The 14985-nt window shown below is 46.8% G+C and overlaps 1 protein-coding gene across 1 annotated transcript in view; it reads left to right on the top strand.

The window, feature by feature from the left end:
* The window catches only part of UBR4 (ubiquitin protein ligase E3 component n-recognin 4), a gene marked incomplete at its 5' end in the record, with an annotated part of 115452 nt that overhangs the window by 48529 nt on the left and 51938 nt on the right, over nt 1-14985 (top strand). Inside the window, 15 exons of the mRNA XM_082274031.1 lie at nt 1058-1205; nt 1751-1975; nt 3403-3573; nt 3653-3835; nt 4071-4229; nt 4318-4470; nt 5558-5785; nt 5877-6034; nt 7133-7304; nt 7384-7585; nt 9346-9509; nt 9595-9811; nt 10250-10466; nt 10673-10705; nt 13980-14043. Coding sequence (XP_082130157.1) covers nt 1058-1205; nt 1751-1975; nt 3403-3573; nt 3653-3835; nt 4071-4229; nt 4318-4470; nt 5558-5785; nt 5877-6034; nt 7133-7304; nt 7384-7585; nt 9346-9509; nt 9595-9811; nt 10250-10466; nt 10673-10705; nt 13980-14043 — 2494 coding nt within the window. The remainder of the gene's footprint in view (nt 1-1057; nt 1206-1750; nt 1976-3402; nt 3574-3652; nt 3836-4070; nt 4230-4317; nt 4471-5557; nt 5786-5876; nt 6035-7132; nt 7305-7383; nt 7586-9345; nt 9510-9594; nt 9812-10249; nt 10467-10672; nt 10706-13979; nt 14044-14985) is intronic.

Below are 14985 nucleotides of genomic sequence, written 5' to 3'. Positions count from 1 at the left end.
CCATCTTGGCCTCTGTTTAATCATCAACTGCCATGATGCTGCACATGTGATCATTGACACCAGCCATTGGATGGTTTGACAGTTTGGTTGAGAGCACAACTGATGTGACAGTTAAATTCCTGCCATGTGCTGGTAAGGAAACTGTTAAATCGATGCCATCATTTCCGGTTTAAATATATCTTGAATACGGTACTTTCATCCATTGGGTTTCAGACTTTGATAATAAAGATACAGGCTGCCTATAAATAGAGATGGTCTGAACACCTTCCTGTTCGGTTTGCAGCAGAACTCCAGAACAGGGGAAAAGTTCTGTCCTGAAGGGTGAACCCCATTGCTGAATAGGTAAAATCAAAATTCCCCCATTTTAAAGGCTTAAATGTAAGTAATTGGCTATAAAATGGGTATGGGTTCCCGGGTACTGCCTTGAGGGACATGTATCAATGCATAAAAAAAATTAGCATACAGGGCAGCTCGGGAACGAGCATAAATGGGTGCCCCCATGGAAAGCAGGTTTCTGTGGGGGCACTTGGTGAAGAGAAGCCTGGAGTGCCAGCGCGAATCTCACAGGAGGATTGGGGCTGCTCTTTATAAAAGCATTGCTCAGAGCAGGTAAGTATAATTGATGTTCTTTTATATTTTTATATATATAATATAGTGTGTATATGTGAAATAAAAAAAAAAACACTTTTTTTTTAATAAAGTTAGATTATATGTATATATATAGATGGAGAGGTTTCACTGCAATATCTAGTATGTTACTATCCTCTGGGGGGGGTCTATTGGTGGTAAAGATTTCATATATTTGCATATAAAGATGAGTCCATGGTAGTCCTTTGTTGATGAATTGGGGTGACTCTGGACTCATTACTTTGACTTGGTAGCCCCATTTTTTTTTTCCTTTATACAAAATATAATAAAGTTTTGGGAAAGAATAGATTGTATGTGGCCATTATGAGTTTATAAAAACTTTTTAATAATGTAATGGTTTGTACATGCCATGAGTAGTCAGTGTTTATTCCTGGTGCTCTGACACTTTGCTGTTTTTTTTTGTCTGCAGGTATCACTGTCACACCTGTAAGATGGTGGATGGTGTTGGTGTCTGCACTGTCTGTGCCAAGGTGTGCCACAAGGACCATGAGATTTCTTATGCCAAGTATGGCTCCTTCTTCTGTGATTGTGGAGCGAAGGAAGATGGCAGCTGCCTGGTGAGTGCTCCCTGGTCATTTTTCTGATTTTTAGAACTGGGCATTGGAACACCGGGCAACAAGAACCTAGCCCAGTTGTTTGGCCTCAAGCTGAAAGGGTGGGATGGAACTTTTGGGGTCTTCACTGTTTTAAGTCACATGACCCAACCCATAGCTGAGCACCATGTTTAGGACTAAGTTGAGTCCTTTGGGAATCCTGTCATGGTGATCACATGGCCAGGAACCTCACTGGTTCCTGGTTGTTGATTCAAAACCCAAAGCTGTTAGAGAGTGGCACGATGCCTGAGAGCGTTTATAAGGCACAGTTTGAACTTTACTGAATGATTTGATGGTTGTACTAACTCAACCTTTATCTAAATTGGCTCTAGAAAAGAATGTCTGTGTCACTAATCAAATAATTCATTACTTTTATTGGTTTCCATGAGCAAAAGCAGGCTTTAGATCCTAAAGCCCAATGACTGGTGAGAAGGGGTAGTCTAGGACCTGTTGGTGTATGGAGCTCTGTCTCTCAGGCACAGGACCTCACATAGCATTTATCTCTCCAGGCTCTTGTCAAAAGGACTCCTAGCAGCGGTATGAGCTCTACCATGAAGGAATCGGCCTTCCAAAGTGAACCTCGCCTGCCAGAAAGTGCCATCAGACACCCTGGCTCTGCCCTCACTGACAAGGGGAAGGTGACGATCAGTGACGGCAAGGGTGAAGATGAGAAGCCGAAGCGGAGCAGCCTGTGCCGGAACATAGAAGGCTGCAGAGAGGAGCTGATGTGCCAGGTAAGTCGATTTCTGTGATAAGTCTGTGCACCTTTTTAGTTTGTATGCAAATTTACATTTCCTAATAAAGCAGAACTTTGGGCAATCCGAATAAATACACACTAGGGATATACTGATGCTGCAAATGCTGATACGGAGCATTTGCGGGAGTATCGGTGCTCAATGAAATGCCCCCGAAACTGATATGTTGCAGTGTGATTTGCGTCAATGCAAAATGAATGGGTGCAGCTCGTAATGCAAAGAATTGCATGCAATTTAAACAGGAATGTTGTGCGACTTCGCCACCCACAACCGCTCCTGTGTTTGTATAAAGGAAAGTGTCATCCAGTGGGCAGTTTTTATTAATGTTAGAACTCCCGTTAGGTACTGTTCAAATGCAAAATGTGCATAGATGTCCCGCCAATGATGGAAAAACAGGGCTGGTGGCGAGGCGGTCCACCCCCAAGCTGACATCCCTTCCACCCTATACCCACAGAGGTCCCAGAACTTGGGTGTCTTCTCACCTGCTTGAATGGACCTCCCTAATTAAAGGAAGTCTATATGCACTTTGCAGTGTTATAAGTGGCACCGCTCCCACTGGCTGTACACTCTAAATCTGTGGCTCTCCGAGTGGTGTCAATCCTTTTTTACATAAACACACGTTTCGGACTGGAGTCGCACTTCATTCCTGTTCAAATCGCATGTGTTTTTTTTTTTTTTTTTGTTTGCAGTATGATTTGTGCCTATTTATTTTGTATTGACTCAAATCACAACGCAAAGTATCGGTACTCGTTATTGGCAAATACTTGACCGAAAGTATCAGTGCTCGCCAATAAAAAAAACTGTATCGGTGCAGCTCCAATTTACTGTATTACTTAAAGGCATTTATACAGCGCATGCGATTTACGCAGAACTTTACATACCATTTAGACCGGAAACCAAATAGCCAATTAATAGGTCTTTGGAGTGTAGGAGGAAACCAGAGTACCTGGGAACCCACACAAGCACAGGAAGAACATGCAAACTTTATTCTGATAGTTTTCTGGCTGAGAGTCAAAGCGAGGACCCCCCCCGGTGCTACAAACAAGGACCCCCCAGTGCTACCAACGAGCACTAGGACAGCCACTGGGCTGTCATATACAAATGTGTTCTACCTACCAATAGACTTGTTGTAAGTCTGCTCAGCCAGTCCTGATATTATCAATGCCCACCGGATTGCAAAGCCAGGCCCCGGCCTCCCTTTTCCCATTTAGTAGAGTAATCCAGCTCGGCGCTCACAGGTTTTCCTTGTCTTGCGATTAGATAGTTAAGGAGCTGAAGGTCCCTGATGAGTCCATGCTTGTGCTCTCTCTGCCTAATTAACTTTTAGCCTTATATCCTCGTAGCTCTGCTTTGCGGTTGTCGCCTTCCTGAATACAGCCAACCTGCTTTTTATGAATGTCTTCTAGGCAAATTCTTCGTTTGCACCTCTGATCCTGGACATGTTGAACTTCCTGATGAATGCTGTCCGGAATAACTTCCAACAAGCATCCGCTGTAGGGAGCAGCAGCAGAGCTCAGCAGGCCCTGGACCAATTACACACTCTGGAGAAGACTGTGGAGATGACGGACCAGCTGATGGTAATGGCTCGGAGTTGACGGATAGGAGGAAAAGGCCACATGGGCGCATTCAGGAATTAACGTCTCTTCTGTTCCCTAGGTTCCCACACTGGGCTCTCAGGAGGGCGCCTTTGAAAATGTGAGAATGAATTACAGCGGCGACCAAGGGCAGACAATCCGCCAACTGATCAGTGCCCATGTGCTCCGTCGGGTGGCCATGTGCGTGCTGTCCTCTCCTCATGGGCGAAGGCAACATCTCGCCGTCAGCCACGAGAAGGGAAAGGTAAGAGCTGTGCAATTTGACTTTATTAAAAACCTGAATGCCAGGCAAAAAATGAAAACTGTGAATATAGTTATCTATGAAACCTCAATAAACGCAGCTATTGTGAGTACCTGAAATGGAGTTTAGCTTAACCTCTTGTAAACCCAGACTGGAAGAGGGAGGCATTAGGAAATACATTATTGACATGTTGCCCTCCTCCTGATTTATCGCTCATCTCCTGCCTTTTTTTATCCAGATCACAGTACTACAGCTCTCAGCTCTGCTAAAACAAGCCGATTCAAGTAAGAGAAAACTGACCTTGACAAGACTGGCCTCTGCCCCTGTCCCCTTCACCGTCCTCAGCCTGACTGGTAACCCCTGCAAGGAGGATTACCTGGCGGTGTGTGGTCTGAAGGTACGTGCGCTACAAGTGCTCCTCTATCTCACTGCCGTCCTCTCCAGCATATATAAGGTTTTCATGTCCTCATTGTCTTCTCTTCTAGGACTGTCACGTCCTCACATTCAGCAGCTCCGGATCTGTGTCTGATCACCTGGTGCTGCACCCACAGCTTGCAACTGGTAACTTCATCATCAAAGCCGTCTGGCTGCCCGGGTCTCAGACTGAGCTGGCCATAGTAACAGCTGACTTTGTTAAGGTAAGTGAAGGTTCTGCTGTTAGCGGTGCATGTATTCTTTAGAGACAGGGTACTTGTAGTGTATTCAGGCTCCTTTCTATTATGCAACCACATATATTTCTTGAATGTGTTGGTGGGAAGATAGTTGTATTTGTATGACAATCATCCTATAGAAGGTGCTGTAAGTTGGCCAGGCTTTAACATGACCAAATGCAGAGAAAAGGAATGCTTAAATTTCAGTCTCTAGTTATCCGGTGCGTCCCTGTTCTCCACTTCTGGGATCAATCTGGCCTGAATTTTTGCCTAAATTTGGACCTTAAACTGAGCCAAAGATGCACAGGACCCCTGTGCAATGCGCTCCTCAACTGCCATGGAGAGGGGTTAACTTGCTCAAATGAGAGCCGGGCACACTCTCCTGTCATGCGAATTGGATTCGAGGAAACTCGCATCCAAATGAACCCAGCCTGAGATTCAACCTGGACAGGAAGGCTTTGGATACTGCCGAAGTGTTGTGACCTCTGTGTGCCCCTTCACTTTATGCTTGCAGCAGTTTGCACCCCATCCCTGGCAGTGACAGGATCTCTTTTTAAAGTGGTTCTAAAGGCTGAAGATAAAAAAAACCTTCAGTATGCAACCCCCCCCCCCCCTTAAGCACGATGGTGATCCAGCAATATATACGATAGCAGCTGTTCTTCCTAGTCTGCCTACTCTTCAGCTGAGAGGCATTGGCTCCTGCTGCTTTTAGGAACAGTCAGTGAGGAGGGAGCAGGGCTAAGCCATGTTTTTTTGTGTCTTGTGGACATCCAGAGTGGGGCTCAGGAGCAAGCACGCCCAAGTACCCCCATAGCAAGCGGCTTGCTATGGGGGCAAAAGGGAAAGCCAGGAGCGCCGCCAGGGGACCCAAGAAGAGGAGTAGAACTGCTCTGTGCAAACCAATTCACAGAGCAGGTAAGTATAACATAAAATGTTTGCTGTTGTATTGTTTTTTTTATATTGCTTTAATGTATCAATCCTTAACACTTAAACATAGTGTTTCATCCATAGCTTGGGATTCTGGTGAGACTTGCATCATGTCTGTCCACTTGTAAAATCACATTTTTTCCCTCAGGTGTACGACCTTTCATCCGATGCTCTAAGCCCCACATTCTACTTCCTGCTGCCAAGCTCCAAGATCAGAGACGTCACCTTCTTGTTCAATGAAGAAGGCAAAAATATCATTGTCATCATGTCCTCTGCTGGTTACGTGTATACGCAGCTCATGGAGGAGTCTAGCAGTGCCAAGCACGGGCAGTTTTACGTCACAAACGTCCTGGAAGTCAACCACGAAGAACTAAAGGTTGGAGGCAGATGGTTGTAGCGTGTGAGCGAATATTAATGGATCTGTGTGCAGTTCAGTATCTGACCATCCTCTGTCTTCTCCCATACAGGATAGTAATGGGCAGGTCGCTGGCGGTGGAGTATCCGTCTACTATTCCCATGTCCTGCAGATGCTCTTCTTCAGTTACTCCCAAGGAAAATCATTTGCTGCCACCATAAACAGATCCACATTGGACATAATTCTTCTCTTCCCCATCAACATAAAGAGGTCAGTTGGAGCTATTAAAGTATTGCTTGTTTCATATTTGTATCCGCTGTGTTTTTATATTTCTCTTCTCAAAGGAAAATTCTAATCTTTATAAAGCATCACCAAAAAGCTTGTTTCCCAAAATTCTCATTCCCCTGTTTTTGGCACACAGCATCCTACACTGTGCTTGAGATCTGGTAATCCTCAGTCTGCATTCCAGAATCCCCCCAAAAGTCATAATTTTAGAACAGTGGTGGTCAATTCCCATGATATGGTGGGCCTCAAGTGCAGCCCCTGACTTCACTAAAGAGCCAAATGTAGTCAATGTAAAGCTACTTTCTTCATGGGGGTGCATGTGACCTTTGTGCAGGATGCAACACTGAGAAATGGGTGTCGTACTGCTATGTCTGAACACTGTGTAAGCTCTGACACTGACAGGGTTTGTTTAAGGGGTTCCACAACTGCTGGGCAGAAAGGGGGACGGGTGATTCCCTATCAAGAGAGCCTGTCGTTTTTGCCTTGAATGAACAAGGTCTGAGTGTATTAAAGTGATACTAAAGCTTAAAACGAATTCATTCCTTGCATGAAGCTAAACGTTCTCTACTTCTGCGCAACCCCACCCTTCCCTATGTGAAGGGGAAAGGATAGATCCAGCACTGTGCACAGCTGCATCGCTTCTCCCCTCTCTTCCCCTTCACACGGCACTCGACCAGCAGCCATTGGCTCCTTCTGCTGTCAATCAAATGCAATGCAGGGGAAGTGGGGGCGGGGCTAAGTCTCTCTGTGTACTTTTCCTGAGCGCAGTTCCATAGACGCACAGCTCGGGAGAGCGCAGACACTGTGTGCCTCCATAGCAAACTGCTTTCTGTGAGAACACACGAATTGGGAGTTCTGCCGGGGGACCTGACAATAGGAGGGTCGGGGCCACTATGTGCAATTCCATTGCATAGAGCAGGTGAGTAGAAAATTTTATTTCAACATATTTTTTTTTTTTTTTTTTTTACTTTTGGGAACACTTTATAAGAAAGTAAGTCAGCATTAAGCAGCTGTTTTGCAATCTTCTGAGCAATTTACACCCTTTGCAGTTTTGTTTGTCACAATAATATTTTTGTTTTACAGTTCCAACGGAGGAAGCAAGACAACGCCTGCTCTGTGCCAGTGGTCGGAGGTCATGAACCATCCTGGGCTAGTTTGCTGTGTGCAGCAGACCACAGGGATCCCTTTGGTAGTGATGATCAAACCAGACAGCTTTATGATCCAGGAGATAAAAACCTTGCCAGCTAAAGCCAAAGTGAGTGGATGACACGGACATGGAGGGAAGCGATGAGCGGTTGTGGCCCATCTTACATTTTTATGGTTTATTTTCGCAGATTCAGGATATGGTGGCAATACGTCACACGGCGAGTAATGACCAGCAGAGGACGACGATGATCCTCTTGTGTGAGGATGGAAGTCTGCGTATCTATATGGCCAATGTGGAGAACACCTCATACTGGCTCCAGCCCTCCCTCCAGCCCAGCAGCAGCATCAGTATCATGAAACCCATTCGCAAGCGCAAGCCGGCCGCAGTCAGTAAGTTGTTTCTAAGTTCTGGCTTACACTGGTGAGATGCGGGAAACCCTGCGATTCAGTGCGGGTTCCCACATTGCACCTGAATTGCTCACTGGTTCAAACTGACATCTGCCAATCGCTGTGGGTTTCGGTGTAAAGTAATGTTCCCCCAGATTGGTTGGTTCGCAGAACGCAGTGCGAACTGTCAAATGGTGCAGGAATCAGACTGCATGTGAACACCCATGCGATCCAATTCCAGTGCCGACTAAAAAAAAACTTGCACCATTTTGGTGCGAATGCGATGCGATTTCAGCCATAAAGTTTTTGTATTGCTGAATTCACATCGCACAGACATCACATGTGATCTGCACAGCAATGCGGTGGGAATCACATGCGATGTCTGAGCACACAGGTGAATTGAACCCAGCCTAAACCATATTTTTGGTTCTCCTTCTAGAACTTATTCTTGTTGCCTGTAGCAACAGTGTGTGTTTGCTTGCTTTGTTTTTTGGTACAGGGTTGGGGAAAAAATGTTGCTGTGGGTAGAAAAAATTTCTTCCGTGTTTTGAATTCAGAAGTTGAAGAAAAATTAAAGTGGATCTTCACCCTTCCTGACAAGTTTTATCCTCTCCCTTCCTGACAAGTTTTATCCTCTCCCTTCCTGACAAGTTTTATCCTCTCCCTTCCTGACAAGTTTTATCCTCTCCATCCCGCCCCCCTCCGCTGCGTAATTATCGGGGTTTTTTTTTTTTTTTTCTTCTTTCTGTGAGCCTCCATTTCTTCCCGAGCCCCTCCTCTGTCATTCGCCTATACGAATGACAGCACCCCCTGGTGCCTCTAGGGATATATGAAGTGAATACCTCAGGAGGCTCAGGGAGCATCTATTCACCAAAGTAGGAGGGGACTGGCCTAGCTGCGCGTCATCGGAAGGTGTGCCTAAAGGCCCGTACACACGTACCGATCGTCGGCCGAAAAGCGTCAGCTGACGACCGATCTGCCGATTGTAGGCTTGTTAGTATGATGCCTCCGACAGCCGTCAGCGCACATTCTGCCGACAAGAATCTGTCATGCAAGCATTAAAATTTTAGTATGCCGACACCAGAGCGGCCGATTGTTCGCCAGTCAGTACAGATTTCGGCCGACAGACCGCAGATTTGCAATACTGGGCATGCTCAGAAAAGGAAAAACACAGGGAAAGTTAACCATTGCATGACATCACTTCTGCAGTCGGCTGTAGTCGGCGGACAAAATTCTTGTGCTGTCTTTTGCACTTTTCAACAGACACCGACAGCCCTGGACAAAAGACGGCCGATCGTTCGCCGACGATCGGTACGTGTGTCCGGGGCTTTAGCCTTCTGATGATATTCCATAAGAAGATGGCAGTGGTGAGGGACCCGAGTGCTGGCTACAGAGAAGTGGGACAACTCTGTATCCACTGGGAGGGTGGGTGAGTACCCTTCCTGTGCAGAACATCGCATCAGTTAGGCAAGGGGGAAAACAAAATTGTGAGGGGGGGTGTTGGATAGGGTAAAGTTCCCCTTTAGGCAGCTTATAGTAGGAGCACAGGAATAATTTCCCCAGCTTTGTGGGGCTCACAGTGCCGGGACAAGGTCATCCAGAGCCCAGGGCGAGCATGCCAAACTGTGAGCGCCCCCCAAAGATATATGAGCGTCATCAGCAGAAATCCCCCCACAAAAACACTGAGCACTAATCTGCATGCTTTCTCCTTAAGCATAAACTCTATTTTTCCACTTTAACCATTGAATTCTCCCCTTTTTTAGTGACTCGCGCTTCAAGCCAGGTGACCTTTCCGATCGACTTTTTTGAACATAATCAGCAGATGACCGATGTGGAGTTCGGTGGGAATGACCTTCTTCAGCTGTACAATGCGCAACAGATTAAACATCGCCTTAACTCCACAGGGATGTATGTCGCCAACACAAAGGTACGTGGTTGTGCAGTCCTCCTCTCTTTCCGTAGGCTTCGTTCTGTGGACCTACCTAAATGTTCCCGGCCTTTTCCCCCTCCAGCCTGGAGGCTTCACCGTGGAAGTCACCAACAACAACAGCACCATGGTGATGACTGGAATGCGTCTTCAGATCGGCACGCAGGCCATTGAACGGGCGCCGTCCTACATCGAGATGTTCGGGCGCACAATGCAGCTCAACCTCAGCCGGGCGCGGTGGTTTGACTTCCCATTTACACGTGAAGAAGCGTTACAAGCTGACAAAAAACTGACAATCTTCAGTAAGTTAAGCGAAGTATTGAAGCTGAGCTCTGGGCAGAAATTTTACAGCATTTTTGAAATTCTAATTCTGTTGATTGAAACCAATGCTGCAGTCCTTGAAAAAATCACTTGTTTTGTGTGCAAGAGTGGTGGCTGCTATGCCTGTTCCTTCCCCCGACTACCTGTAAAATACCTGCTGTACTTCTTTACCAAGAGTAGGCAGCTGCAGTTAAAGCTCTGTTCCACCTAAAAGTGGAACCTCTGCTTCCTCCCCCCCCCCAATTTGGCACCTTTCGGGGGGGGCGGGGCATTGGGGTGAAGGAGGGAGTGGATACCTGTCCAAAACAGATACCTGCTCCCACTTCTGTGTAAGGGTGCTGTGATGACCTACGTCATTTGCGGCCCCTCGCCTCACCTTTTATTGAAGTGGTTAAAAAAAGAAAATCTCTTCTTTTTAGTTGGCGCATCGGTGGATCCAGCCGGTGTCACCATGATGGACGCCATTAAAATTTACGGAAAGACAAAGGAGCAATTTGGCTGGCCAGATGAGCCTCCGGAGGAATTCCCCTCTGCGTCTGTGAGCAGCGTCTGCCCTGCGAATCTCAACCAGGCCAACGGAACAAGCGACGGGGAGACCGCAGTGCCACCTTCAACTAATGGCACCGTCATCGAAAGGTGAGCTCAAGGTGTTTGGCGTGCTAACGGCATCTCAGGAGATGGAAGGGCGGTTTAAGAGTTAGCCTTGGCATAGTCAATATCATGTCTTGTGTCCTTTTCTTGGGGTTCACCCTAATTCTGAGCCCCAGTAGCACTCTCGGCTTCACATGTTCTTTTTGTTTGTTTTTTTTTGTTTTTGTTTTTTTTCTTTTCTCCCCCAAAAGTTCTGACCCAGAAACCTTAACGATCTTGGACCGGTTAGTAAGTTTACCTTCCTCTGCACGAATGAGTGTGCGCTCCCGTTCCTCTGCTGGTGTCCCTTTTGCGCTTGTTTTCCGTTCTTGGCCCCTCGGTGCATGGCGGTGTCTGGGTAGCTAGTCTGTTCTGGTGGCGGTATATTCAATCTCTATGGATGGCACCAAAGATTTTCACTTTTCTATTGCTATCTGCCAAAATGTCAATAAATTCTGTTGTGGTGCAGCTCAAATTGAAGTGTCTAGTGACACCCCGAGTTCTAAAGAATTTATACAATCAAGTGCATCACTCTTGTTAATAAAATTTATATAATCCTGCGCTAAATCAGCTCTTCAGACATTGATCCATGTCAAAATCCACATAACCGAATAATAAAACACAATCTGCAAATGTGTCCAAATAAGGAATAACTGATACAATCCAAAGGTAAAAAATGTTGCAAAAAAACTATAATGAAATAACGTAACAGTCCAGCATTATGTAATTGGTATTCAAGTGTGTCTCCTGTGAACTACAGAACACCTTCACCAGAAAATGTGCAGCACCCCTCCATTCTTGTATACCAATTGGGACATTTTATGCTCTAGATCAGTGGTCCCCAAACTGGCCCGGGGGCAAGATGCAGCCCTTTGCTTTGCCTTTTTCCGGCCCTTGAGGCCTTAGTCCTTCCACTGACACCACCAATGGGACAGAGTTCCTTCCACTGACACCACCAATGGGACAGAATTCCTGCCACTGACACCACCAATGGGACAGAGTTCCTTCCACTGACACCACCAATGGGACAGAATTCCTGCCACTGACACCACCAATGGGACAGAGTTCCTTCCACTGACACCACCAATGGGACAGAGTTCCTTCCACTGACACCACCAATGGGACAGAGTTCCTTCCACTGACACCATTAATGGGACAGAGTTCCTTCCACTGACACCACCAATGGGACAGAGTTCCTTCCACTGACACCACCAATGGGACAGAGTTCCTTCCACTGACACCACCAATGGGACAGAGTTCCTTCCACTGACACCACCAATGGGACAGAGTTCCTTCCACTGACACCACCAATGGGACAGAGTTCCTTCCACTGACACCACCAATGGGACAGAGTTCCTTCCACTGACACCACCAATGGGACAGAGTTCCTCCCCTAATACTGAAGATGATGGGGCATTGTTTACTTCCACTGGGTACAGTGCGGCCCCCCCCCTTAAAGTCTGAACAGTAAATTGGCCCTTTATTTAGAAAGTTAGGAAATCCCTGCTCTAGATCAAGGGTATAAAAACACATTTTTTTTTTTTTTTGGAGACGAGGGGGTGATAACTGCTGGGGATCGGGGATGGGGGCAGAGATGAGCCTTACCATGGCTGCACAGAGAAACGCAGGATCTTGAGGAGGAATTCTGCTGAAACAAGATGGGGTGGGGGTGAAGGGGCTGCTGCAACAGGGGAGGTGTGTGGGCCACATGAAATTTCCTGGTGGGCGGGATTCTTGTGTTTCCCACAATCCCCCTCTAGTTAATCACAAGCGCTATCCTCCACTTTCAGCCAGCATAATTTATAAAATGGGGTTGCCTGTAAAGTCCTTTACTTGGAGTATATTGCAAAACACAGGCTCCTAATCTAGCCATTATATTTATGTCAGAATATCCTAATGGTTCCTGCATCTGATTGGACGAAGGTGCTTTTTCACCAAATCCTTTTTCTATCCCTTCAATAGATGTTTAGCAGAGTAGTACAGACAGGACTGCCCACTTATCAAATTGTATCCTGGTTTATTATGAACTGACCAAAATTTGTACAGTATATTTGCCAGATTTTGCCTTCGATGATTGGGTTATGCACTTGCCATCAGGTGATTGGACATTGTCAAAGCTGTAAGGACAGCCCCAGCCTAACCCCTCCCACAACTAGTAAGCCTCAGTTTAGTAGCAAGCAAAAAGGAATGAATCATAATGACAGAGGGAGGAGGGACCCGTGTCCGGTACTGTGAGGGAGGACGGGACCCGTGTCCGGTACTGTGAGGGAGGAGGGGACCCGTGTCCGGTACTGTGAGGGAGGAGGGGACCCGTGTCCGGTACTGTGAGGGAGGAGGGGACCCGTGTCCGGTACTGTGAGGGAGGGATGGACCCGTGTCCGGTACTGTGAGGGAGGATGGGACCCGTGCCCGGTACTGTGAGGGAGGATGGGACCCGTGCCCGGTACTGGTGAGGGAGGATGGGACCCGTGTCCGGTACTGTGAGGGAGGATGGGACCTGTGTCTGGTACTGTGAAAAGGGATTATACAGGTAAGTCCAATTTCTTTTTTTTTTTTTTTTTTTTTGTGTGTTTATCCTGCATTACAGGACACAGGATCCTAAATTTTAGACGTCTGGAATGTCCAAAACCGCTGCAACTGGGGAATGAGTATGACAGCAAACAATGCTAACAGGCTCGCAATAAAGAAATAAAAGGTTTGCTTCTCCCAGGACAGTAGAAGACATCCATACACCTAGGGGCACTAGCAAAAGACAGAGATTTGCTGGGAAATGGGAGGGGCTATGCTGGGGCAGTTCTTACAGCTTTGTTTCCAGTGTCCAATCACCTGTGTAACCCAATTGTCTAAGATTCTTTATCCTGTATGAACAACAAAAAATGCAGCATAATGTGACCGTGTGTTTTTAAAAAAGTTTCCTAATATCAGTTGGCAAGATGCACTCAATGGGGTGCTAAAACCGCACAAGCATACAGCACTCCTCTGAATTCCCTGTTACTGCTTACTTCTCCAGCACCACCTTCTCTCTGTGTGCGTGCGGTTTGGCACCTCCTTCCGATGCATTTTGTCATGAGACTTTATCAGGGGGGTACGCTTGATTGTATTGATTCTTCGTAGATAGCTGGCTTGTACGGTGAACAAACTCTCAGCTTGGGGGCATGAGTGTGACATCATAGTGGTTAGCTTTCCTACCGTATAAGAAGCAGCTTGCCAAAAGTAGCCCAATCCCAATGTCCCATTTTTCAGCCTGGGATTTGTAATGCACAGCAAAACCTAAATTCTTGTCCTTGGGGCATGCTGCCAACATGCAAAGATAATGGCACGGACCTGCAGCTTTGAGTGGCTTGGCTTTGCACCCAGGCACTGGTTTTTGCATTCACCTTTCACCTCTGTGATCCTTTTTAATGCAAGAGAATAGTCTAGAATTGGTGTTCTCCCAGTTTAGTAGACATATGACGGATGCTGCAGTAAATATGGCTTTGTGGTTGGATGACCCACATGCTGTGCTTTGTTCCTACACAGACTGGTGGGGAGTTCCTTGGAGGCTCTGGAGAGCTGTTTTGCCTTTGGTCCGGTGCCTGAAAAGGTAAGTGGTCATCACCAATGTCTGAAAGTGTAGAAAAATTTGATTCGCACGTTAAAGTGGTTGTAAATTTCAGACCTGAAATGTGAACAAAGCCTATCCCTCTATAGCAGTGATGGGAAACCTTGGCACCACAGATGTTTTGGAACTACATTTCCCATGATGCTCATGCACTCTTCAGTGTAATGGAGCATCATAGGAAATGAAGTAACAAAACATCTGAGGTGCCAAGGTTCGCCATCACTGCTCTATAGTGTGTCAAAGCATATCCCTCTATAGCATGGGTGATCAACCTGTGGCCCTCCAGCTGTTGTGAAACTACAATACCCATCCTGCATCTGTCTTTGGAAGTCATGGTTAAAGCGGTAGTATCCCGCTTTTTGACACTTTTACCTACAGGTAAGCCCATAATAAGGCTTACCTGTAGGTACAAAAATATCTCCTAAACCGGCATGGTTTAGGAGATATTTACAGTGCATGCAGCCGCTCGCGCGAGCGCTCTGAAGGTCCGGGGAGACCTTCAATTTATTTGCCGGGAGTTTGCCGGAAAATCACTCCCGCGCGCATGCGCGGGAGTGACGTCATCGCAGCTCCGGCCAATCATCGCGCCGGAGCCGTCTCTTCCGGCCAATCACCGCGCCGGAGCCGCCGAACCCAGAAGAGACGGCGAGGGATCATGGCAGCGCCTGCAGCGATGTCCGGGGGTCCGTGTCGGGGCTTCGTTCTAAGGTAAGTTACACATAATGGGCTAGTATGCGATGCATACTAGCTCATTATGCCTTTGTCTTGCAGGTTTTTTATTTTTTTTTTTTATTTTAGGGTTTACTACCGCTTTAACTGTCAGCCTTGCAATGCCTCATGGGACTTTTAGCTCTGCAACAGATAAAGGGCCAAAGGTTTAGCACCCATGCTCTATAGCAGTAATAGTGAACCTTGGCACCCCAG

This window comes from Pelophylax lessonae, assembly GCF_965119305.1.
Source record: "Pelophylax lessonae genome assembly, chromosome: 12".
Classification (NCBI taxonomy): Eukaryota; Metazoa; Chordata; class Amphibia; order Anura; family Ranidae; genus Pelophylax; species Pelophylax lessonae.
This window is presented reverse-complemented; position numbering and strand designations above follow the sequence as displayed.